The following is a 27,113-nucleotide window of genomic DNA, read 5'->3' on the forward strand; positions in this document are numbered from 1 at the left end:
TTGTTCTAATAAAAAGAAAAAAAAAAAAAAAAGACTTCCCTATTTACAACAATTATAGTATCAATAATTACACTAGTAATAATATAAGATCGTGTACACTATTCGATTTCGTGCATCCTTAAGTTAAAAAAAAAAGTGTTTATATAAAGTTTAAAAAAGCTCTCTTTGCCTCTTGTACACTCGAGAAAAAAAAATTTTTTTTCTTCACACAAAAAAATTAGCAGCATCACAAGTAGTAACCTAGTATCACAATAAAGCGGAGTGAAAAATTTTGGGAACGGAATAGCACTTTCATGCGTTTAATCGGTCTCTTTCAACATTTTCAATCTAGCATATGTAGTATGTATATTATAAAAAAATACCTGTATTGCTGGCGAAACTCTTTACACTAGAAACTAGAAGTTTTCCGTAAACTACATTGGTCGGAAAAGAAGAAAAAAAAACAAGAAATAAGGTCTCGCACTACTCTCTCAGTCAAAATATTTAAATACTTAATAAAAAGTTCAGAACTGAGCCAAAATTTAATAACAAATGGACGAAGTTAAATCCTTTTTTTTTTTTTGGTGTCATTGTCATTCATTTATTACTTTACGTCTATTAAAAATCGTCCACTGATTAAAGCTATCAAAACCGAGAAAAAAAAATAAAGTAGTCATTTGGAATTCGAAAGACAACACACTAAAAACGACAATTTTTCCCCAACGTGAAATCTATGCTAAGGACGAAGCTAATTTTGCCGACAAACGACGAGATAGCAGCTATGCTATTTTTGCTTTGTCAGTTATATTCGCGACTTGGTATTTTCTTCTCGATATTACAGAAAATTTTTCTCCTCTCTCTCTTTCTCTCTCTCTCTCTCTCAATTGCAACACTCGATAAAAGTGTTTTTTCAACAACTCTGTGTCTCTAATTCGTTTTTACGCTGCTAGGTTTTTTTTTTCTTTTTTTTTCAGTTAAGGTATCATGCAGTAGTAGATTATCAGAATGTTTTGTCGCTTCTCGTATTTGATACCTTTTCTACTGTTCAAGATGATCAACAATTACGATTTACGACTCGAATTAAACCCATCCAACCCTCCCTCCCGTGCCCACCCACCCACCCACTATTTCTTTTCTTTCTTTTTTTCCATTTCATTATTACCCTCGCGATTTTTTCTTCTCGGCCGGCACGCTATCTATGTTTGTTTATTTGTGTGTGTGTGTGTGTGTTATTTTGTCTTCTTTTGTAGTCGCATTTTCATTTTGAGATTTGAGGTCCCCTGCTAGTGTGCCGCGATGACGGCACATGTTCAGAGATATGTGATGAAGAAGCCCCTTTTCGCGATGCGGCAGTAGCAGCAGCATTTGAAAGAACGCACTTGGACGTCAGCTGCTCCCCCCAGGGCTGACAACAACTGATTTGACGACGACGGTGGCCATGATGCGATAACGACGACGACAACAACGACGACATCGACGACGACGTTTTTGAGAAGAGGCCGTGGTTTCACCCACCCACCCTGTCTACCCAGTTTTCTGTACCCCGCCCGACCCCGTCCGGCCTGCCCCAATAAGCGGCCGTCTGAAAATAATTAATAATAATACAAATATTAACCTCTATCGATTGACGACAAAAAAAAAGCAGCAGGCCTCACAGTCCCTGTCGGAATAAATATAGGGACCAAAGGTGAACTTTTTGTCACGTTCATAGGATACTTTTTTCGCTCTCAAATGATAAAAAATCTCGTGATAAATTCAGAAGATTTCAATAACAAATTAACCCTTAAATGACACTGGGGGTCCAATGAACCCCAGACCATTTTTGAACGAACATAAAAAAATCGTGAATTCTATGAATTTTTCATTGTTTTTCAAAGTGTTAAAATTTAAGTTACTATACCGATTGATTCTTTAGAAGAGATGTTAAAGAATACAAAAAAAAACTTCTTAACGAAAATATCAAAAATTAAACTTTTTACAATAGTTTAAAAATTCTGGGGTACAAAAGACCCGAAGTATCAGCTACGTTATTTTTTGGAGGTGTGTCATTTAAGGATTAAGTTACATTCAAAAGAGTTTAAATAAATTGGAAAAATGTTGAAAAAGAAATTCATTGATTTCCGTAAAAGTGATGAATTTAAAACAATTTAAAGATTTGAAAAAACTGCATTGAATTCAGCAACTTTGAAATAAGCTTGCAAAAATGCAGAGGAATTGAAATAATTTAATGAAATTTCTAGGAATTAAAGATGATGTTAATAAACTTCAGAATCAATTAAATAAAAACTTTAAAAAATTTTTTTAAATTCACTTAATTATCTTTGAAATCCTACTAATTTTTAACACAAAAAAATGACTAATGACTAAAAAACAATTAAAATTGAATTAAAAAGGAATTTCATTGAATTGGAAAAAATGCCTATACTGTCAATTTTTCACTCAAGCGTAAACGGTTTAATTTTCACTTGAAAAAATTAACTTTCAAACAAACTGATAAATTTTTAAGTAAAGTGAATTTTCAACTAAAATGATGAATTTTCAATTAAATTTATGAATTTTCAAAATGAATAGCTGAATTTTTTACCTACCAAAAAGATGCATTTTCAATCATAGGGTGGCCATTTTAATCGATGAAATAAATTCCCGGTCATTTTCCGGTTCGCAAACATTTTTCATGGTCAATGAAGTTTAAAAAATGGAACTAACTACAAAATTTTCCACTTGAGCTAATAAAAATTGAGCTTTAAATGAAAGCACTCAAAGTGGAAGTGTTAAATTTTGAACTTTTAATATCGAAATTTAAAAGTTTTTAATTTAAAAATGCTGTATTCAAATTCTCAATAATTCACGCGTATAAAATTGAAGGTAATAACATTTTTCAATATAAAAAAGTATAAATCCACGTTATCATTTCCAATGCTTTAAATTAAAAAATCAATCAATGAACTTTAAAATTTTCAAAACTATAAAATTTTAAGGAATTTTAAGATAAAAATATCAAGCTTCAAAAATTTTTATTTCAAAATCTTGAGAAATCTAAAAGCTGTTTTAAATTAGTTTTAAATTTTTAATTATTTTTGAAATTTTTTCAGAACTTCGAAATATCTGTCAAAATTAATTGATTTTTTTCACCAATTTTCAGAAATAACAATTGAACATTTATTATTATTAGGCGCAATTTAAATAATTTTAAGATATATGAAGAAATTTTGAAAAGATTCAAACTTAATGTAAAACTTGAAAGGATAACCTAATATAAAAACAAAATGTAGATTTTCGCAGATTTTAAACAGAAAAATTAGATTCTTTTCAAGAATTGTGAAAGGCTTCAAAAGAATAAAAATATTTTCTTAAGATTCATAGGAAAATTAAAAATAATTTTTCATTTTGAAAAATTATTTTCATAGAATATTTGAAAAGTTTTTCGAAGACTTAAACAACATTTTGAAAAAAGATTCTAGGAGATTTTATAAAAACTTTCTAAAATATGCTTGAAAAATTTCTTTTTTTTTTTAACTCCTAAATATCCCTTGAAATTATTCAGTTTTTTCTACAAATGTTCATTTGGAAATTATACATCAAAATTTAAAAAGTTCACTTGAAAATTAAGCATTTTTCAAATACAACAATTCAGTTGAAGATTCTTTACTTTTAAATATTTGATTTCAATTTACTTGTCTTAAATAAAAATTCAAATATTGGTAAATATTCAATAATTAATTTTTTTAAATTGCAATTTTCAAATTGAATGGGTTAAAAATTGAATATTTTAGACTGAAACAATATTTAATAAAATCCTTTAATTACGAATATATCATTATGAACTTATTTTTACGTTTTAACGTTAAAATCTGATAATTCTTAAATTTTTAACTGGTTTAAAATCGTTTTTGTTCACTTTTTTTACTTAAAGTAGAGATAAATTTGAAAAAGATATTTATTTATTAAATAAAAATGTTTTTTATCCAAAATTTTCAACATTAAAGGTTTTTATTTTTTATTTGTTCGAGTCTTTAAGAAAGCATTTAAAAATTCTTTAAATTGTAAAAGTAAGTTTAAAATAAAAATTTTAAATGGAAAATTTGTAAAGTAAACAAATTTTGAATTACGCATTGTAAGCTAAATAATAGCATAATCGAAAAACATAATAATTCCAATAATTATTTTAAAAATGCTGAAATCGAACGTGCACAAATTTTTCTTCTACAAATTTGTAAAATTCCTGGACAAAAAATTCACTGTCATTTCCCGGTCCAGCGGCCACCCTGAATCAGTAATATTGATTTTTTACAAAGAAGACAAAATTTTCACAAATTGAAAATACATGAATTTTTGAAAAAATAGTTAAATTTTGTAATAAAAATATCAATTTTTAAAATACTCGATTTTTTATCTAAAAACTGTAAAAAGTTCCAACAAAAATAGAATAATTTCCGGTTGAGATATTAGCTCCTTAAAAAAAACAACAGATTTTCAGAAATATACTTAAATTTTCGGTAAAAAAATTGTTTTCATCCAAAAAAAAAACACGTTTTAATTTAAAAAATCATTTTTCAACAAAAGAAATGAATTTTTTATGTCATTATGAATGATGATGAATGAATTTTCAAATAAAATTATGAATCTTCAACTGGAATAGTTAAATTTTTAAACAAAAAAATGGATTTTTACTAGAAAAAAGATTAGTTGTCAACCAAAACTTGAATAATTAAATTTTAAGTTAAAAAATTAACGTTTAAACAAACAGATGATGAATTTTCGAAAAAGTGGTAAATTTTCAACCACGAAGATTAATTTCTACCCAAAATTTTTAAATTCAAGAAGATCATAGATTGAATAATAGATAAACAAAATTAATGAGAAATTCTCTTGTTTCAGGCTTTAAATCATAAAAAATTCCTGATAAATTCAGAAGATTTCATAACAATTCAAGTTATATTCAAAAGAATTCAAATGAGTTGGGAAAAAATGTTAAGAAGTCAAAAAATGCCATTGATTTCCGTAAAACTGGAATTTGAAAATATGAAAAAACTTCATTGAATTCAGTAACTTTGAAATAAACTTAGAAAAATTTAAGGAAATAAACAAAAAATTTATGAAATTAATATTAAGATAGTTGTGCCAAAAGTCATTTATCTGAAAAAATAGCTTTTCTATGATTTTATGAATAAAAATATTATAAGCGATGTTATTTCAAATAAAAAAACCATTACTTTTTATGGAAAAATGTCAATGATTAAAATGCAATTATTTTGTAAAAATTGGTAAAAAGTGACAGTCGGAAAAATTCAATTAAAAAAAATGGTTCAACTTAATGTTCTTTTTTAGATTTTAATATTTTTCATTAAAAAATGTCTTTTTTTAAATGACATCAGTTATAATATTTGTATTCTTAAAATTATTAAGTCATTAAAAATAATCAAGTAAAATAAAAAATTCAAGAGGCTTCCAAAGAATTTAAAGTAATACAGGGTAAATTGAAAAAAATTTGAATTTTTGAAGCACTACTTTCTAAAACAAGAAGTGACTACAGAATGGTTCAAGTTAAATTCAAAGGAATTCAAATCAATTGGAACAATTTTAAGAATCGAAAAAAATTTGATTGATTGCAATAAATTTTGAGTGAATTTAGAGAAATTTAAAAGAAATGAGAAGAATTAGATGAAATCGATAGAAAAAAATCAAACTAAATTAAAAAACTAATCAAGTAAATTGAAAAAAATAAAAAAGATGGAAAAATAATTGAAAGGAGTAGAATTGATGGCATTTTTTAGAAAAATTCAAAAGAATTTAAAAGAATTTAGGATTTATTAATAAGAATTAAGGGTGTTTTCCAAATTAATTTCAAACAATATTTGAAAATCTTCAAATCTTCGAAACCCTCAAAAATCCCTCATGTCTTGTGAAAAATTCTTTAAAATCCATTAAAATTTTTAAATCCCTTAAAATTTCCTAAAATATTTCGTATCTTTTGGTTATAATTTGAAAACCCTTGAAAACGCCTGTGAATCTTTTACAATACCCTCAAGTATTTCGAATTCTTTTAAATCCCATTGAATGACTGAAATCAATAAAAAAATTCTTTGTAAACTTTTAAAGTAACCTAATTATTTAAAATTTCCATAACTTTGAAATAAGTTTGAAAAAATTCAAGGCAAATCCACCAAAGAAGTTTCTTATAAAAAAAATTACTAATGATCACAAAACAATTGAAAAAATTATAAATGAGTATGCCAAATTAAAAAAAAAAATCAATTCATTTGAGTAAAATTTGAGTGGATTTACAGGAATTGAAATAAAACAAGAATTCGATGAAATAAGTTTAGAAAAATAAAAGAAAATTTAAAAGAATTTGATGAAATTTTAAAAAATTTAAAGTGAGTTTTAAAGACCTTAAGGCGAATAATTAGACAAAAGCTTTTTAAAAATACATTGAATTGAGTGGAATTTAGAAAAATTTAAAAGAATTCAGGATAAATTAATAAGAATACAGGAAAAAGTCCAAAATAATTGCAAAAAGTATTTCAAAATCTCTTAAAATTAAAAAAATTCTGCGAAATCCCTCACTTTGTGTGAATAAATTCTTTGAAATCCATTAAAATATTATAAAATTCCGTCAAATTGCATGAAATCTGATAATACTTTCTTAAATCTTGGAAAATTTATTTAAATATCTTAAGAGCTCGTAAAATCCCATGAAATCATTGAAATCCTTGTTATTTTTTTAACAATCTAAAATTTTTAAATTGTTTTAAATAAAATATTTCAAGGCCTTTTGATACATTTTGCAATTCCTTGGAACTTTTTAAAGCTCTTGAAAATGCCTGGAAATCTTTTACAATACCCTCAAATATTTCGAAACCTTTGAAATCTCATTGAATTACTAAAATCAATAAAAAAAATTCTTTTTGATATTTTTATTAAGCGTAAAATATTTAAAACCCTTTGAAAATGCTAATAAATTTTCTAAAATACTTCAAAATTTTTTAAAATAATTTATACCCTTCAAAAATATTCAAATTAAATTAATAACTTCCTGGAATCTTTTTTAATTCCCTGAAATATTTTCAATCAAAAGACGCTTTAAAATAATCATAATTTCTTTAAAATCCCTTCAAACAATTGAGATCTATTAAAAATGTCTCGTAATCTTTGAAAATAAGCCCTGAAATATTTCAAAGAAATTCAAGACAATTCAGAAGTAGGTACAGGACCTAAATGAAATTATTAATTTATTGAAAGGAAAGTGACTGTATATAGTACCCCTGCTTATTTTTTACTGTTACTTTTTACCGAAATTCCTTCATTTTTGCTATTTTTTCAAAATGCCTGACACTTAGAAAAGCTTAAAATTAAAAGAAAATTTAAATATAATTAAATTAAAAATTAAATTAATTAATTAAAAATAAAAATTCACGTAAAATGTTATTAAACATTTTTGTGAAGTTCCACTATGGGCATAGGGACCAAATCTTGAAAATAGGGTTCTTTAGGGAACCGGTCTGTGAGGCCTCTTTCCGGAAATTCGAAAATTATACAAAGAATTTGAAGTAACTGCAAAGAATTTTAATATGAACTTAAATTTACGCGTCAAAGATACCTGGTGAGTGAAAAACGAACCTAAACAATACCAATTTTTAAAAAATCAGGAAATTAATAAAAAAAATCTTGTAAAAGGCGAGGACTTTCTAGAACTTTAAATAAATGTCAAATAAATGTTAAAGTTTAACATTCTGGTAGTCGAATATTAACTAATATAATATTTTTCAAACAGTAAATCTGTTTTTTTTTTGCTGCGTCGCAAACAAAAATGCACGGAATAGAGGGCACCAAAGTTGCCAAAAATGGTTTTTAATTTGTTTTTAACACGAAAAAAAAGGTGACCGTTTTAATCGACGAAATAAATTCCCTGTCAAATTCCGGGTTTTTCCTGGTACGCAAACATTTTTCACGGCCAATGAAATTAATCAAATCGAAAACTAAAGCTAAAAAAAATTCTCTAAATTAAAAAATCAATCAATGAACTTTAAAATTGTCAAAATTATATTATTTTAAGGAATTTTTAGCTAGGAAAACTTCTTCAAATGGAAGTTCAATTATTTTAATTTCAAATAGTTTAAACATACTTGAAAAGCTTCATAATTTTATTTCAAACACTTTAGAAATATCGAAGTTGTTGTAAATTTGTTCAAAATTCAAATTTTATTCCTTCAATTTTTAGGAAATTGTGCAATTTAAAAAAATTTCCTTAAAATTTTGATGCATAGACAACAATTGAAAATTTATTATTTGTAGAAGAAATTTGCGCAATTTAAAAATATATTCAGAAGTTTTGAAAAGGTTAAAAAAATAATTTAAAACTTGAAATGATAGCAAAATTTAAAAGAAAATATAGATTTTTGCAGATTTCAAACAAAAAATGTAGAAGCTTTTTAAGAATTCGGAAAGGCTCTAAAATAATGCAAACATTTTCTTTCGATTCCTGGAAATTTTGAACATTATTTTTTATTTTGAAAAATTATTTTAACAAAAGATTTTAAAATGTTTTAAAAGATTTACATAATTGTCAAAAAAGAATCTGGAAGATTTAAAAAAAATTTCTTCGAATTTCCTCAAAATTCAACAATTTCACATGCAAATTAAACATTAAAAAAAAATTCAAATTATAATGTTTAAATTTTAACGAGTTCAACGAAACTTTTGACGAAATTTTAACTAACGTACAGATTCATTACAAAAATTTGTTTATTTATTTAACAAATAAAAACTTTTTTTATCAAAAATTTTCAACTTCAAACGCTTTTAATGTTTAATTGTTCAAGTCTGCAAGACAACATTTTTTAATTATTTAAATTAAAAATGTCAGCTTAAAAATAAGAATCTAAAATGAAAAATTTGTTAAGTAAAAGATTTTTAAATCACGCATTTGTATTTCATACTTTGACGTTGTAAATTCAACTGTTTCGTAGAAAATTTACTTTTTGAGATTAAAAATTTTTTTTAATTTTTTAAAAATTATGCTTTTTAGTCAAACATTCAACTTTTTGATTACAAATTTGTCTTGTTGGATCACATTTTAAAAATACTCTTATAATTTGTTTAATAATGTTGTATGAGCCACTTTGTTAAGATTTATATTTTTTAATTAAAAATTCAACTGCCCGTGTAAAAGTTGAACTACTTTATTGAAAAAAAATTTTTTTAAAGAAGGTTTATCTCCTTGATTGAAAAATTATCAACCAACGATTTCAGCCAAGAAAATAAATTTTCTGCTAAAATACAAATTTTCAACAAAAAACATTAGTTTCAAATAGATGAATTTTTAATTGAAAAAATATACATTTTCAGTAATAAAAAAAAATTCAACCAGATAGTTGGAATTTTCTACAAGAGATGAGTTTTTTAATAAAATTCTGGATTTGCAATTCTGCAACCAAGGAAATAAATTCCCTGTAAAGTAGATCAACTTTTAAATAAGATCAATTTTCTAGAGAAAAGTTAAATTTTCAACCCGAAAATATAAATTTTCTACCAAAAAGACGAATTTACAACAAAATACTTTAATTTGCAACCAAAGAGATGAATTTTTAATTAAATTTATAAATCTTCAGATACAACAAAATTAGATGTAAGAAATTAGTTAACTTTCAATACACAATTCAAATTTTCTCGTGAAAAACACGAATTTTCAACAAATAAAAATTTTTCAGTCTAAAAAAAATGTCATTTAAAACCAAAAGACGATTTTTTTGTAAGCAATCAGGAAAAATGATCAAATTCAATCAGGAAAAATGAATTTTTAACAAAAAAGTTAATTTTTAACCAAACAAATTTTAACCAATAAACCAAAAAATTCCAGCAAAAATATTGGTTTTATACAAACATAAAAAGTTTTGTAACCAACACAGTAACATTTTCAAACAAAAAATTGCACATTCATATTTACAGGTAAAAAAATAATTTAAAAAAAAAAAGAGAGAAAAATCAACTAAATAATTCAATTTTCAATCAAAAATAAACCATCAAACAATAAACTAATTTTTAACAAATTGGTTTTAACATTTACACAAGTAGTTGATTTTCAATTACAAAAAAAAAATGAGAAAAGAATGAAATAGAGACATTTTTAGTTACCAAAAATTATTTTTTTAACGACAAAATTAGATTTTCTACAAAGTAGTTAAATTTTCAATCAACGAGATCAATTTTGAAGAAAAATAATAAATGTTCAACTGGAATAGTTTCAAATTTTCAATTAAAATAGTTCATTTACCACCAAAAAGATGAATTTTCAACTGAAATTGTGAATTTTCAAGAACAAAAAAAAATTATTTTCTAAGAAAGTGTTTCGAACAAAGAATTGCATTTTTTACATGATTTTTTAAATGAAAATGGTTGAATTTTCAACAAAATAATAAAAAAAATTTGAGTAAAAGTATAATCGGCAGGATGAAGCAACTGAATAAAATAAATAACTAAAATAAAAATACAAGGTAAATAAATGTCTAAATTCAAGTACCAGAATTTCAATCTTGTTAAGACTTTTAACATAAAATCGTTCATATAAGGAATAAAATGATTTAAAAATAAAATTAAAACAAATTTATTTTATTTTATTATCCTTGAAAGTTCTATAAAGTGCCTCCTTTAAAAATTCCTGGACTTTTCCAAGATTTTTCCAGGTGAAAAAGAATTCAAGGACTTTTCCAGATTATCGCTAAACTTAAATAAATTATCGAAATTCGAGAGGAAAAAAATGTTATTTCAAATAACTCACCATACGTAGGCGGGGCCGCTCAAACGCCGTAAACATTATGCAGCCGCTCGAGAAGCTGCGGTGGGAATTGTTCGCAAAATCGAGTCCAATTCTCTGTTCCAACTTGCTGTTTAAATCCATGTAATATCTACAAACACACACAGAACAAAAAAAGAACGATAAATAAAATAAATAAAAAAAGTAGAAGAATTAAGCCAATAAAAGAAGCAAAAAAATTCTGATATTTATTTATTTTTTTCATTGCCTAATTATCAAATTAAAATATATCAGACAATTTCAATTTAATTAAAATTTTATTCGACTTTTAGTAATCTATAAATTTCACTGAAACGTTTACAATTAAAAATTCGCCAACTTGTTTCATTTTAACTGTTTATAATTTTAAATATTTTTTCAAAGTTCTGCAAATTTTAAGTTACAATTAAAAAATGCTTCAACTTTGAAAATAGAGAATTACAAATTTTAAAATAAAAATAAAATAATTTTAATTAATTTAAAACTGATTACAAATTATTCTATTTTCAAGATTTATATTTGAAACGTATGTAACAATTTGAAACATTTCTTTTGGAATAGTTCAATTTTCAAGATTTGTAAATAAAAATTGTTAAAGTTTAAAATAATTATAAAAATTAAAAAAAGACAAATTTTTAATTCTGATAAACAATTTCAAAATGTCTAAACATATCATAGAAATCATGGAATTTTGTTTTCAAATTAATAATTGTTCCAATTTTACTTATTAATCAAAAATTTTTCAAATCTTTAAATATTTCCTTCAAATTAATTTTTCAACATAAAAAATCATTTAAAAAACTTTCTCTTCCAACTCAAGAAGATTTATGTTATTTTCTAAAAACCTTTCAAGATCTTTATAAAGCTTCAAACTTAAATTTCAAAATTTTCAAAAAATGTCGTCTTCTGCCATTTCCTTGTAGATTTTTATAAAGAAATTTAAAAAAATATTTTAAGAAGTTATCCAATTTTTGTAATTGTAGAAACTTATACTTTATTGTTATTTATTTTTCTTTACCAAAAGAAAATACAAGGAAAAATGAGCTATTGGCCATTTTTAATCACATAAAAAATTTCCGGTTCGGGAACATTTTTTTATGGCCAATGAAATTTTTTAAATCGAACTCTAAAGATAAAAAAAAAATTTCATTTGAAGTAATAAAAACTAAGATGCAAAACATTTTAAGCTAGAAATATTAAAAATTGAGCGATTAAATTTTCGTTATAATTATTTAAAATCTTTAAGCATCGCCTTCAAATTAATTTTTCAAAATTAAAAATTAACCAAAACTTTCCCATTAGTCTTGAGAATATTTTTTTATTTTCTTAAAACTATTATTTAATTTCGAAATCTTCATTTAGTTTTTCGCTTTATGACAATTTTCATGTTTTAAACTAAGTTTAGATCTTTTCAAAACTTTGTTTTGAAAAATAATTTCCAAATATTTCAACTTTTCTGAGATTTTGCATTTTTTTTTGTAAATATTTATAATTGTGAACAATAATTTACGTAAAATTATAAGTGTTTATATAACGTACAACGCTTAAACTATATTAAAAAAAAAAAACGTAAAATTCTGACATGTTTTACATTGATTAAAAAGTCTTTAAAACTGTATTTTCAAATACTTTAAGTAAAAAATGTACGCTTGACAAATAAAATCCAAAATGAAAAATTTGTGAGATTTTCGAATACCGCATTGTAAACTGAATACCATAATTGAGAAAAAATAAAAATTCAATTGATTATTAAAAAAAAAAATGGTTGAAATCAAACTTAAAATCTCCAAAATTGCCAACAAAAAAAATCTGGAATATTTTTTAAGGATATTTTTTTTTTAATTTGCACGATTTTCTAAAAATGGTGGGAAAAATTCGATTAATTTCAAAAGACATTTATATAAATTTTCCTATAATTTTGAGACAATCCAGAAAACTTTTTAAAAATTTGCTTAAAATATTACAGATTTTTTAAAAATAATTTTCGAAATATTTTATAAAAATAATTATTGAAAATAAAAAATCATTTTCAATTTTTTTAGGAAATTTTTTTTTATTCTTTTGAAGCTTTTCATAATTTTTCAAAAGTTTCTACATTTTTTTTGTTTGAAATCTGCAAAAATCTACGTTTTATTTTGACATAAAACAATAAAAATTCTAACGTTTAAAAATGCTCTTCAAAATTTTAACGAATGAAAGAACTTGGATGCCAAATACTTCAGTTTCAATTACGAATATATAATTATGAAGCTTTTCTTAAATTCAAAATGCTTTATAAAGTTTCAATCGTTTAAATCTGAAATTTGAAAAATACATGTATTTATTTATATTTACAGATGATATAATAAAAATGTTTTTTCATCCAAATTTTCCAGCTTCAAACGCTTTTCCTTTTAAATCATTCAAGTCTTCAATACCCCACTTTAAAAATCTTGAAATAAAAAATTTACACTTGAAACTAAAAATGGAAAATTTTTAAAATCAAAGATTTAAAAATTACGCATTGTAAACTGAAGTCAATCATAATTAAAAAAAAAACAAAACATAATTCAACCAATTATTTTTAAAACTGGTGTAATCGTACTTGAGATTTTTTCTTTTGAAATTTTCTAAAATTCTCCGTCAAAAAAATAAATTCTATGTCATTTTCCGATTTTCCCGGTCCAGCGGCTACTCTATTTTTTGTTAAATTTTGTACATTTTTATTTTTTAAAAGAGCATCTTTTAATTTAAAAATTACAGTTGTAGAAACGTCATACTTATTGGTAAAAATTTTTTCCATCAGGTATACAAACAATAATTTTACAGCTAAAACCTTTAATAAAAAGAATTAATTAATTAATTAATTACTAAAAATGTACTTTTTTATTGTTATTAAAAATAAACAATTCAATATAAATTATTTAATATGTTAAGAAAGCAGTACCGAAAAGTAGAAAAAATCTAATTTTATTAATAAAAAAAATATAAAATTTTAATAAATAAAAATAATATACCTTGTTGAACATATCTTTGAGATCTTCTCTGGGAGTAACCCACGATGCGACAGCGTCGCAGAAAAATATAAAGTCATTCACGACTCCTGCTGGATTAACATTGATCATCTGGCACATGCCTCTAAAAGCCGAATCCTTTTCCTCATTGTCGCGTATATTTCGTAACGATGTGCACCTAACAGTAAATCCAGGTTAGAAAAAATAAAAAAATAAATAAATAATAACAAGCCTCAATAAATTCAATATAACTCTTCATTCAAGAATTCCATCAAAACTTCATCAAGAATTACAAGAAGCATTTTTCACACTGCAATTTTACAAACTTTTCCTTTTTGTTATTTCGGATATTAATGAAAAGTAACGATTAACGCAAGACTGAAAAAAAATAGTCTCGAGAACAGTATTTGAAACCTTTTTTTATTTATCTAATCTCAGGCCTCGGACTCACTTCAGAATTCAAAAATGCTGTAAATAGTGTCACAAATTTGAAGAAAATATGAAAAAACAGTATCAAAATTGAGAATGGTGGTCTACCATTTCGCCACCTAGTGTCGAAAACTGGAACTAGAAAGAGTAGGTACAACAATGATTGAATACTAAAAACAAATTTTCATAAAAAAACAAATAATTTTAGATAGAATTTCCATCTTATACAGTGAAAAATACATTTTTGTCAAATAAGTATTAAAAAAAACAACAATTATTTCACTATTTCGTGTAAGTTTCAACGAATTTTAGGTTAAATAAACTTTAATTAATGCATGTAGCGACAATTTAAATTTGATTTTTGTTTTATAAACTGAACACTTCTTAAATTAAAAGTTAAATCATTTATATTTTAAATGATTAAAAAATTCCGAAAATGCTTCCACATTTTATTTGAAAATCTTAAAACATCTGCATGTTGTTTACATTTATTTTTTTTCAAATTTTTTATTATTTTTGAAATTATTTCAGAACATTTCAACATCCTTTAAAATGAATCCAACTTTTTCTAATATTTTTTCCAGGATGGCCGTTTTAATCGACGAAATAAATTTCCGGTCATTTTCCGGTTCACAAACATTTTACACGGTCAATGAAATTAAAAAAATGGAACCCTAAAGCTACAAAATTTTCCACTTGAGGTAATAAAAACTGAGCTTTAAATGAATGCAAAGTGGAAGTGTTAAATTTTGAACTTTTAAAATTTGAATTTAAAAGTTTTTAATTAAAAAACTTTGTTTTCAGCTGCTCAATAATTTACGGGTATAAAATTAAAGGTACTAACATTTTTCAATTTAAAATTTATAAATCCACGTTATCATTTTTAAGGTCTAAATTAAAATATAAAGAAATGAACTTTAAAATTTTCAAAATTATATAATTTTAAGGAATTTTAAGCTAGAAACATTAAATATTGGAGAATTGAAAACATGTTAACTGAACACTTCTTAAATTTGAAATTCAATTAGTTTCTTTTTAAATAATTATTAAAAAATTTAAAAATTCTGAAAATAGTTCCACATTTCATTTGAAAATCTTAAAACATCTGCATGTTTACATTTATTTATTTTTTATTATTTTTGAAATTATTTCAATACATTTGAACATCCTTTAAAATGAATTCAACTTTTTCTAATTTTTTTCCAGGATGGCCGAAATCCTTGGAAATCCTTGGAAAGCTTTAAGATTTTATTTTAAAATCTCGAGAAATCTAGAAGTTATTTTAAATTGATTTTAAATTAAAAATTATTTTGGACATTTTTTCAGAACTTCGAAAAATCTGTCAAAATGAATTGATTTATTTCTACAATTTTCAGAAAATGCTGCAATTTTTATAAAATTTCTTGACAATTTGGATTTATACATAACAATTGAACATTTATTATTATTAGGCGCAATTTGAATAATTTTAAGATTATTGGAGAAATTTTGAAAAGATTCAAACTTAATTTAAAACTTGAAATGATAGCCTAATATTAAAAAAGTTGTTCGAAGATTTGAACAAAATTTTCAGAAAAGATTCTAGAAGATTTTAAGAAAACTTTCTAAAATTTGCATGAAAATGTCTTAACAGTTAAATAATATTTACTTGTAAATATTTGGCTTTAATTTACTTGTTTTAAATAAAAATTTAAACATTGCTAAATATTCAATAATTAATCTTTTTTAAATTAAAAATTTCAAATTGAATGGGTTAAAAATTAAATATTTTAGACTGAAACAATATTTAAATAGAAAATTTTTAGAGTAAACCAATTATTAATTAAGCATTGTAAGCTAAATAATAGAATAATTGAAAAACATAAAAATTCTACTAATTATTTAAAAACTGTTAAAATCGAACGTGGACAGATTTTTCTTCTACAAATTTGTAATATTCCCGGCCAAAAAAAAAAACAGTCATTTCCCGGTTTAAAAAAATTACCGGTTTTGCCGGTTTCCCGGTCCAGCGGCCACCCTGTTTTCATTCTGCCAAATTAAATATATTTCCTTAAAATCTTCCACATTCATTTCTGATAAATTTGCAAATCTTTATAAATCTTTTTGAATAATCACTCAAAATTATCCTTTCAAAATAAAAATCATTTTCAATTTTCATAGGAAATGTTTTTTAATCTTCTGAGGCCATTCAAAATTCTTTAAAAAAAACTTCTAATCGGTACACATAGACACTTTGTTTAAATTATTTCAAATAATTTCAAATTTTAAATTGAATTTGAACTTTTTTTTAAACTTCTAAATATTTCTTCAAACTTACTTCATGTTTTAAAAGAATAAATTGCATTCAATTGTTATTAATACATCGAAGTTTAAAAATTAGACTTGCAAATACAATTTTTGTTTAAATAGAACAATTAAAATGTAACGTTCAAAATTTAGTTTTTAATATTTCACTATAATTACTGATTTTGAATAAACACTGGGTCATTCTTATTTCTCTTAATTAAAATTTTTTAAATTGAATGGTTCAAAAATGGAACATTTTAGATTAAAATAATATGTGAAATTGAATAAAAGCTTTTAATTATGAATATATCATGAATTTATTTTTAAATTAAAATAGTTTCCACAATTTTTAACGTTAGAAACTGGAAATTCTGATTTCGAATAGTCTTGTAAAATTATTATTATTAAAATTTCTGGTCAAAAAATAAATTCACTGTCATTTTCCGGTCTTATAAGATTCCTGATTTCCCGGTCTAACCTAACTTTCAGATCAGTTTTTAAATAGTAAATATTTCATGTATAAATTAATGAAAATTTACTTTGAGTTCATTTCTGCTTCAAAATTATTCCATTGAAGTTTATAATCATTTGAAAATCACAATAAATAGAACAATAATTGATTGTTTTTATTTTTAGAAAAATATTTCTGCAAAGAAATATTTTATTTATCTTATAAAGTGTAAAAATCGTTATAAAAAACGTTAAAACACTTTTATGCACAAATTAAAATGCATCTTTAAAATTATACCTATTATTTCTAGTTCGGATTTTTGTCACCAGGTGGCGTATCGCAGTTTAACCATTCCCAATAGTGCCATAAAAATTTTCTACCATTAATCCTATGTTTGGGCCGAAATAAAAATGTCTAAAATGGAAAATTAATTTGATTTTTTAAGCAAAATTTCTAATTTTCTAACATATTTTTCAAGTATTAAAAATTAACACCAAGGTTTACTGAAAATGTTATTATTTAGACTATAAATAATTAAAATTTCTATTTATCGCAGGTTTTGCAGCAGTCCTTTTCCCTACTTTTCTATTTTTCTCGTTTTTCACTTGAATGCAAAACGAATGAATAAAAGCCCAATAAAAAAATCGAACTATTTTTATTAAAAGTTCATTCTTTACACTTAAAAAGTCTACAATTAAACTTTTGATTAAGAAAATCCTACTTTTTTTAACATAAACTGTTTTGTCGAAAATTCGAATAGACATAAAAATCCAACAAATACGTAGAAAATTTAAATACACTTGCAAATTTATGTATATTGTTGGAAATTCGTATTTTTTGGTAGAAAATTAACATGATTATTTGAAAGTGAACTATTTATATAAAAACTGATAATTTCGGATTCAGAATTCAACTCTTTTGTAGAAAAGTTGTCTTTTTGGTTTAAAAATTCAACAATTTGGTACAAAATTCGTTCAAAAACCGTGTCTTATTGACAATAAATTCTCTTAAATTACAGTTCAACTACTCTATTTGTGGTTTAAAAAAAAAGACATTTTTCGTTTAAAAATTCAACTTAGTTGAAAATTTGTGTTATTTGTTGAAAATTCGTCTTTTTCTGGTAAAAAAAGTCTTCTTTGTTAAAATTTTAACTATTCGATTAAAAATTGATGTATTTTGTTAATATTCATCTTTTTTGTAGAAAAGTTTACTAATTGAGTGGAAATTCAAATATTTTGTAAAAATCTCATCATTTTGATTGGAAATGTATTTATTTTCAATGAAAATTTTATATTTTCTGCTAGAAAATTAATCTTCTTGTTTAAAAATTCCACTATTTAAGTAAAAATGTATGTATTTTGTTAAGAATTCGTGTTTTTTAAAGAATATTAATCCTCTTGGTAGTAAATGTATTTATTTGATTAAAAAATCGTATTTTTAGCTAGAAAATTAATTTTTTTTTGTTTAAAACTTTTTTATGATTAATTTGTTTCAGTGAAGGTTTCAAGTATATCATTGAAAATTATCATCTTTTTTGGTTTTGACTCAAAATTAAACTTCTTGTTTGAAATTTGAACTATAATTTATTAAAAAACCAGTTTTTCAGTTGAAGATTCATCATTTTAGTTGAAAATTTATATCTTTGGTTGAATATTCGTTGTTTTGGGTTAAAAAAAACAACAGTTTGGTGAAAAAAATTAACTATTTCATACAAATTTCAACTATTTTGTGGAAAATTAGTTGTTTTTTTACTAAAAATTAATTTTTTAAGTGAAAATTTAACTATTCCATTTATGTTTGAAAAATCATTGAAGGTTTTCACATTCAATTATTTAACATTTCATATAATTTGTTGAAAATTCGTCTTTTTTGGTAGAAAATTAATCATCTTGGTTGCAAAATCAACGATCTGATTAAAAATTTAGTTTCAAATTTATGAACTGTTTTAAGAAGTCGGTGTTTTTTTCTAGAAAATTAATCCTATTTGTGGAAAATGTAAAAATGGAAACCCTATTCTGTTTTAGTTGAGGATTCAAGTATTTTATTAAAAAATTTTATTTTTTGACTAGATTGGACGATTTTCGATAAAAAATTCTAATATTTTTTTTTTGAAAATATCGAATACCGCATTTTTTAAATGAAAAATCATCTTTTTAGGCTGAAAATTGTAAGAAATTCAACTATTTTTCAGAAAATTAAACTTTTGTGGAAAATTAAATTTTTTGAAAAGAAAATTTAACTATTACAATTTTTGTTGACAAATGGTATTAAGTTTAAAAATTCAATTATTTGTTTAAGAATTGATGTAATTTGTGGAAAATTAGTCTTTACTAGCAGAAAATTAATCTTCTTGGTTGGCAATTTAACAATTTTGTTTTAAAATTTGGTTGAAAATCCAACTGTTATGTAAAAAACTCATGATTTTTGTTAAAACTGTTACCTCTTGGTTGCAAATTTATGTTTTTTCCATTAAAAATTCATATTTTCTCGTAGAAGAGTAATCTTCTTGGTTGAAAATTTAATTATTTGGTTAGAAATGTATGTATTTCGTTGAGAACTCATCTTTGTTTTTTTTATAGAAACTTAATCTTTTTGTTAAAAATTTAATTATCTGGTTGAAAATTCAACTATTTGGTTAAAAATTTATGTATGTTGATGAATATTTATTGTTTTTGGTAAAAAATTGATGTATTTTATTAAGAAATTGTATTTTTTGCTAGAAAATTCAAAATTTTGATGAATTATTTTTTCTTCGTCGAAATTGCTAAAAAAAAGTTAAATAATGTCAATTGTGGAGAATCCGAGGCCTGTAATCTAAAGAAATTAAATGTTAATCTCCAATAAACGAAGCACAGATAACTTGCGAGGCCGGTTCAGGAGTTTAGGAAAAGGCAATCATTTGCGGGATTCAAGGGGACGATCGAATTAATTAGTATAGTCATAAAAATGGATTTACATTTGACATTTAACAGATTTTTTTTACACGGTTATAATTAATGTGCAGAAAACTAACCTCGCCATCAAAATATAGCATTTTAAACAAAAATAATTTAAAATAAAAGAATCCAAAACAAAGTTTCAAGCGAGAAGGAGTGCGTAAAAATTACAAATTTAAACCTGCCTATCGATTTTCTCGATTCGGAGAATTTGCAAAGCCGTTTCAGAATGACAAAACGGAAGCGATAATTAAATTAGAGACAATATAAGGGGCCAACAAAAGTGGAGTTTAAGTGGATTGCAATTATTATTGAAAAATTAAGCAGCAGAGTGTCCACCAGACGGATGATTTTTAATTCCTGTTTTTGTCCGAGTCAATTTTTCATTTTCGCGGTCTGGAGCATTTTTATTACTTTAGAAAATTCCTACTTTGAAATCAGAATTATTTTGGGAAATTCCCCGTTCTAAGTAAAAATTTTAAATAAAAATTGTAACTACAAATTATCATTCTTTTACAAATATTCCCGGTTCAAAGTTAGAACTATAATCATTTTTTTTAGAGAATTTTCTTTTGAAATAAAAACTTTCGAATTCTTAAAACGAATTTTTTTTTATTTGAAGCAATAAAACCTGAACTGCAAATTAAAGTTTTCAAATTTGAAATCTTTTTAATTTTAACTTTTAAAATTAAAGCTTAAATATTGTATTGATTTAAATCTTCATTATTTGCATTATTCAACTTCGAAATAAATAATTTGGAACTTTTATAAATTTATTAGTAGTTTTTCGGCACTGGTACCGACAATAAGATTTCTGGGGAAATTTTTTAATGAATTAGGTTTTATTTTGAAAGATTAATTTTAAGTTTTAAATATTACAAAAAATGTCAAAAAATTATCTGGAAAATTTTAAGAATATTTTTTGTGTGAGATTTTACCAATTTTAGGAAAACTGAATTGTTTCAAAAGATATTTAAAACAAATGTAGAATATTAATGGAAACATTTTTAAAGATTTGGGGGCAATTGTCAAATTAGAGAATTCAAAGAGATTTCAGAACGAAAAAAAATATATAGATTTTAAAGAAAAATTTAGCAATTTTATTAAATTTCAGAATTTAAAACTTATAAAAATTTCAAATTTTTTTTTAAATGTAGATTTTTGAAGATTTCAAAGAAACAGAAGATTTTTAAGAATTTTGAAACATTTCTAGAGAATGAAACATTTTTCTTTAGATTCATGAGAAAATTTATAATAATTTTTTTATTTGACTAATTTGAAACGAGCTTTTAAAAATATCTCAAAAAATGAAATTCAAACCAAATAATTGAATTTTCAAGCCAAAGAGACGAACTTTTTAGAAGACAGTCGAATTATCGGTCTGAAAAATTAAATTTTCAACAAATAGATCATTTTTAACTAAGGAAAATGAATTTCTAACTCAAAAATAGAGTTTTCACAACAAAAAAATCTATTTTTAACCCAATAGTTGCATTTACAACCAAATAGTATCATACAAAAGAGACGAATATTCAAGAAAATTGATGAACTAGTATGCAAAATGGCAAAATTTTAAAAGACAGTTAAATTTGCAACAAGAAAATTAATTTCTAACCAAAAAAGATAAAATTTCACTTGTTGAAATCTTTGTAATTCTTCAAATCTTTCAAAATCTTCATAAAAAATTTGAAATATTTTTAAATCTTTGAAATCTGGTGTGCTTATTGCAATTCTTAAAATACTTTGAAGTCCGTATGGATTCTTTAAAATATTTGTGAAATCTTTCCAATTAACTTGAAATCATTAAACTATTTAAAATCTTTGTCAAATTGTTTTAAATATTCTTAAAAAATTTGAAATCCTTTGAATCTTTAAAATGTTTTGAAATCCGGTAACTTGTTCAAATTCTTGAAATATTTTGAAATCCCTATGAAATAATTGTGAGATCTTCATGAAATCTTTTGAAATATTCCAAAAAAAAATTTGGAATCGTTTTAAATCTTTAAAATGTTTTAAAATCTGGTGTACTTGTTAAAATTATTGAAATACTTGAATCTTTTCGAGTTTCTTATGAATTCTTTGAAATACTTGTGAAATTTTTCAAAAATCTTTTGTATTCGTTTGAAATCACTGGAATATTAAAAAACTTAGTGAACTCTTTTAAAATACCCTAAGAAAATTTGAAAACGTTTAAAATCTTTGAAATTTGGCGTGCTTATTGAAATCTTTCAAATTACAGAAATCTCTTGAAATCCTCATGAATTTTTTTTGCAATTTTTTGTATTAGTTTGAAATCATTAAAATATTTGCAATTTGGATGAAATTTTTTGAACTCTGATAAATGTGGAAATCCTTGAAATTTTTATGAAATATTCGAAACCTTTGAAAAAGATTTGTGAAATCTTTTATAATTATTCACACAATATTAGAATCTGTTCTTTGAAATTTGAAAAATAATTGGTACAGTCTACAAATCTTTAAGATAAAATTAGCCTCGAAATGTCTTCATATATTCTGTACAGAACAAAAGATACATTATATCTTGATAAATAAAAAACTGTCCAGTAGCAAGATTTCTTCTAAACAAGATCAGGGTGGCCGTTTTAACCAAGAAAAAAATTCCCGGTCATTTACCGGTTCCTAAATATTTTTAACGGTCAATGAAATTGAAAAAATCAAACTATATTCAGATTAACTTCCAAAAATATAAATCTCAAGTTACAAGTTAAATTATTTTTATTTTAAATAGTGTAAGCATCCTTTAAAAGATGCAACATTTTATTTCAAAATTTTGAGAAATCTAGAAGTGGTTTAAAATTTTTCAAAATTCAAAATAATTTTTTAACCTTTTTTCGGAAATTGTAAATATATTTCAAAACAAATTATATTTTTTCAATAATTTTTTAGAAAATCCTGCAAATTTAAAAAAAAAATGAATTTATAAATAACAATGGAGCACTTATTATCTGTAAAAATATTAAGAGTAATATTAAGAGAAATTTAGAAGTTCTAAAAAGATTCGAATTAAATTTAGAACTTGAAATAATTTCAAATGCTTACAGCCGAAATAAAAATAAAATGAAGATTTTTGCAGATTACAAACAAAAATTTAGAATTTTTTTAAGAGTTTTTTAAATAGAAAAATTAAAATTGTAACGCTTAAAGTTTAAAAGTTCTTCGGAAATCTAATGATTCAAAGCTTTCTATTTAAAACAATTCAGTTTTAAACTGTTTTCTTTTAAATATTTGGTTGCAATTTACTCGTCTTAAATGAGCAGTGAAATATTGCTAAATATTAAACACTTATTCTTTTTCTACATCAAGAAATTTCAAATTAAATGGGATAAAATAAACAATATTTTAAATTTAATAAAAACCTTCAATTATGACTACATAATTATGGATTTATTTTTAAGTTGAAAATAGTGAAACGCACGTTTACATTTTTTAATGGCTAAAAAAATTAATAGAAATAGTATATTATTAAATTTAACATAAAAAATAATATAAAAGGAAAACCTGAAACTCTGAATTACAATCTGGACATTCTCAAATTTTGAACGGATCTAGAATTGTTTGGTCAAATTAATTATTGTTCAGATTTCTATACTTAGAGTACAGATACATTTAAAAACTATTTATTTATATTTACAGTTGATAAAATAAAACTGTTTTTTATAAAAAAAAATTCAACTTCAAATTCTTTTAAGTTTTAATTGTTTCAATCCTCAAAACTGCACTTTAATTATTTTAAAAACTGTTAAAATCAAACTTGGGCAGATTTTTCTTCTGAAAATTCGTAAAATTCCTGGTTTTCGGGTCCGACAGCCACCCTGTTTTTTATAAAATAATCTACTATTTTAAAAACTTATGATTTTTAATTCTTTTTTAACCTTTAAAACTGCACTTTTAAATTCTTCAAATAAAAATATATGCTTAAAAATTAAAATGGAAAATTTTTAAAGTGAAAAATTTTCGAATTAAGCATTCTAAACTAAATGATATAATAATGTATAAAAATCACAATTTAAAAAATTATTTAAAAACCGGTTGAAATCAAAGATGGACAAAATTTTTTATTCTAAAAATTTGGTAAAATTCTCGGTCAAAAAATAAATTTACTGTTCAATAAAATAAATGTTTTAAAAGCAACAAAATAATTCAAATTCAAGGTTCTCGTGAAAAAATTCCAGAAATTTTCCAGGTTTTCAAGGTCGCTGGACCTAAAATAACTTTTTTTTTTCTATTTCTCAATTTCAAAATTCTGAAGAAAAAGAAAACGGAAAGCAGTTGCTAGTCGCATTTTTCCTTTAAAAACAAAAAAAAAAGTCGCACCGATCCCTGACCCGGCTTTTTCCCGTTCAGGCAGACACCCTGAGAAAAGTCTCCATATAGAAAACCGTATCTGTATCACAATCTACTCAATTCCAAAAGCGGACCAACACAACAAAATGAGAATACAAAAAGTGAACGTGAATGTAAACTTAAAAGTAATAAAGAATTGGAAAAACGCTAAGAAAAAAGTAGAATAATATAAGATAATAATGAATAGAATAGAAGTTAACATAATAATAATAATAATAATAAGAAGAATAATAATAAGAATAATAAAGAAATTTACACACCACTGTCGAACAAACTGCTGTAACATGGGGGCGACGTCGTGGGGACACACAAAACCTAGGCGACCGATCGTTATGGCTACGGTTCAGTTTCGTTTTTCATTTTTCGTTTTCAGTAAGGTAGGCAAGTGAAGAAGTGTAGTGAAGTGACCGGAAACACAAACAATAAAACAAACTGATAGCGAACCAACGATCAACTCAGGCAAATATACATATATAATAATAATAATAATAATAAGAACAATAATAAGAATAATAAGAATAATAATAAGTATGGCCCTGCTGCTGCATCTAACTTTATACATAATTCAATTAATAATATAAATAATTAATATGATAAATACAGGCCTCACAGTCCCTATGGGATCAAAAATCGGGGCCAAAGGGTACTTTTGTTTGCGCTTAAAAAGTACCCCTTTTTTTTTACAAAATTGGGATATTTCGCAAATTAAAAACAAAAAAAAACCTACTCGGAATATAAATGTTTTTTTTTTTTTTTTTTTGAATGGCCAAAGTCTGTAGGGATTTATATAATAAGGTAATTTAGCAAACTTCGAGAAATTATATTACAAGATATTATTAAATATATTTGCACCATCAAATAATTAAACAAATAATACTGAACATATAATCCATACTTTTTTGAATTGGTCCCTACAGTCCATGAATTTGAATATTAATTCGAATTTTTATTTTATATCCATATACTTAAAATATAGTGCTATATTTAACATATTAGTATTTTGAATGAAATTTATTTTTCCAGGTGAGTATAGAAAACATAAAAAGAAGCGAAATAAGCAGTTTTTTTTTTAGAAAATATATTCTTTTAAGTAAAATTCATGTAAAATACTATAATTAAATTTAATTGAAAGGACTTCAAATTCCTAAGAGTTCAGATAAAAAGATTGAATTTGGAAATAAATATTGGCATTTTTAACAAAAAAAAAATCAACTTTCCACTAAAAAATACGAATCTTCATTTAAAAGATACCTATTTCAAATAAGAATGGAAAAATTTAAATTTTTATTTAAGAAAATTAAATTTTAATAAAAAAATTTTTTTATCAAAATAGTTTAATTCAAAATAAAAAAGATTAATGTTTAACTAAAATCATGAATCTATTTGGAATAGTTGAATTTTCATTAAAAAAAAAAAAAAAAAACGAATTTTCAAGAAAGATTAATTTACTACCAAAAATGGAATAATTAAAATTTTAACCAAAAAACTGAATTTCGAACAAGTAAGTGTAATTTCCAAACAAAATTTGAACAATTCAGTTTTTAACTCAAATAATTATTTATCAAACATACAAAAAATCAACAACATAGTGAAATTTTCAACTGGAACAGTCGAATATTGAACCAAAAAAATTTTTCAATTAAAATTATAAATCTTCAACTGGAACAGTTGACTTAGAACTAGAATATTTGAAATTTCAACGAAGAAGATTAATTTTCTATGCAAAATTGGTAGGCAAGTTTTTAATTAATAAAGAATTTACCAGAAAAAAATAAACTAAATTGTCAACAAAATAGTTCAATTTTCCACCAAAATTATGAAAAACCGAGAAAAAAAATTAAACCAAGAATCTTAATTTCATACCAAAAATTGATAGATAACATTTTATTTAAAACATTAATTTTCAAGAGAAAAATCAATTGTCAGAAAAAAATAGTTATCATAATTTATCACCAAAATTATGAATCATCTGGCAAAAAAAATTATTTTTAACCGAGATCAAAATTGATAATTAAATTGTTAGTTAAAAAATTAATTTCCAACAAAACAGTTAAATTTTTGTACCAAAATAAGGCATCTACAAAAAAGAATTGTAACAAGAGTTACATTTTCAACCAAGATTCTTTGGAATATTTAAAAATACCCTAAGCTGTTGAAAATATTGAAAATTTCTCGAAATTTTTTAAATAACTATTGAAATCTTTTGAAAATCCTTTTTAATTTTTGAGAATATCTTGAAAATTCCTTGAAATAATTTTAAATCGTTTGAAAAAATATTAAGTCCTTAAAATAAATTTTAAATTAGTTCGAATGTTTTTAAGGGCATGTGACACAGCTAAATACCTATATTACCGACCACAGTTTTTCAGTTCGCTGAATGTTTTTTTGAACTTAAGAACTTTTTTTGTAAATAAAATATCGAGCTGAAACTTTGGGAAATGTATTAGAGTACAATAAAATACGTTTGGGTACTGCATTTTGGTAGGAACTTCACAGAAAATTATTTCATCTTTTTTCTGAACCTCAAAATTTTTTGAACGTTCGAACTTTTTTTATACATAAAATATCGGTCTGAAACTTTGAGAAATGCAAGAGCCGAAAGAAAACTACATTAAAGTACAAAGCTTAATAATAAAAGATGTAAAAAAATATATTTCAACAATCAATTCCAACGGCATCAGCCGGTAACGTTGTACACGAAAATACGAACCATCTAGAGCCTCGTCTAGTGGCCGCCAGGTTTCGTATTTTCGTGTACAACGTTACCGGCTGATGCTGTAGGAATTGATTGTTAAAATATATTTTTTTACATCTTTTATTATTAAGCTTTGTACTTAAACGTAGTGTTCTTTCGGCTCTTGCATTTCTCAAAGTTGGAGACC

The 27,113-nt window shown here is 23.9% G+C and overlaps 1 protein-coding gene across 1 annotated transcript in view; it reads right to left on the minus strand.

The window, feature by feature from the left end:
* Positions 1-1,119: 1,119 nt before the first annotated feature.
* LOC117173992 (transportin-2) overlaps positions 1,120-27,113 on the minus strand; it is a 79,939-nt gene continuing 53,945 nt past the window's right edge. Inside the window, exons 11-14 of the mRNA XM_033362682.1 lie at positions 24,492-24,567; positions 13,768-13,942; positions 10,757-10,883; positions 1,120-1,561 (exon numbers count right to left, since the gene is read on the minus strand). Of these exons, the coding sequence (XP_033218573.1) occupies positions 10,776-10,883; positions 13,768-13,942; positions 24,492-24,567 (359 nt within the window). The 3' untranslated portion in view covers positions 1,120-1,561; positions 10,757-10,775. The remainder of the gene's footprint in view (positions 1,562-10,756; positions 10,884-13,767; positions 13,943-24,491; positions 24,568-27,113) is intronic.

Source organism: Belonocnema kinseyi, chromosome 5 (genome assembly GCF_010883055.1).
Source record: "Belonocnema kinseyi isolate 2016_QV_RU_SX_M_011 chromosome 5, B_treatae_v1, whole genome shotgun sequence".
In the NCBI taxonomy this organism is placed as follows: Eukaryota; Metazoa; Arthropoda; class Insecta; order Hymenoptera; family Cynipidae; genus Belonocnema; species Belonocnema kinseyi.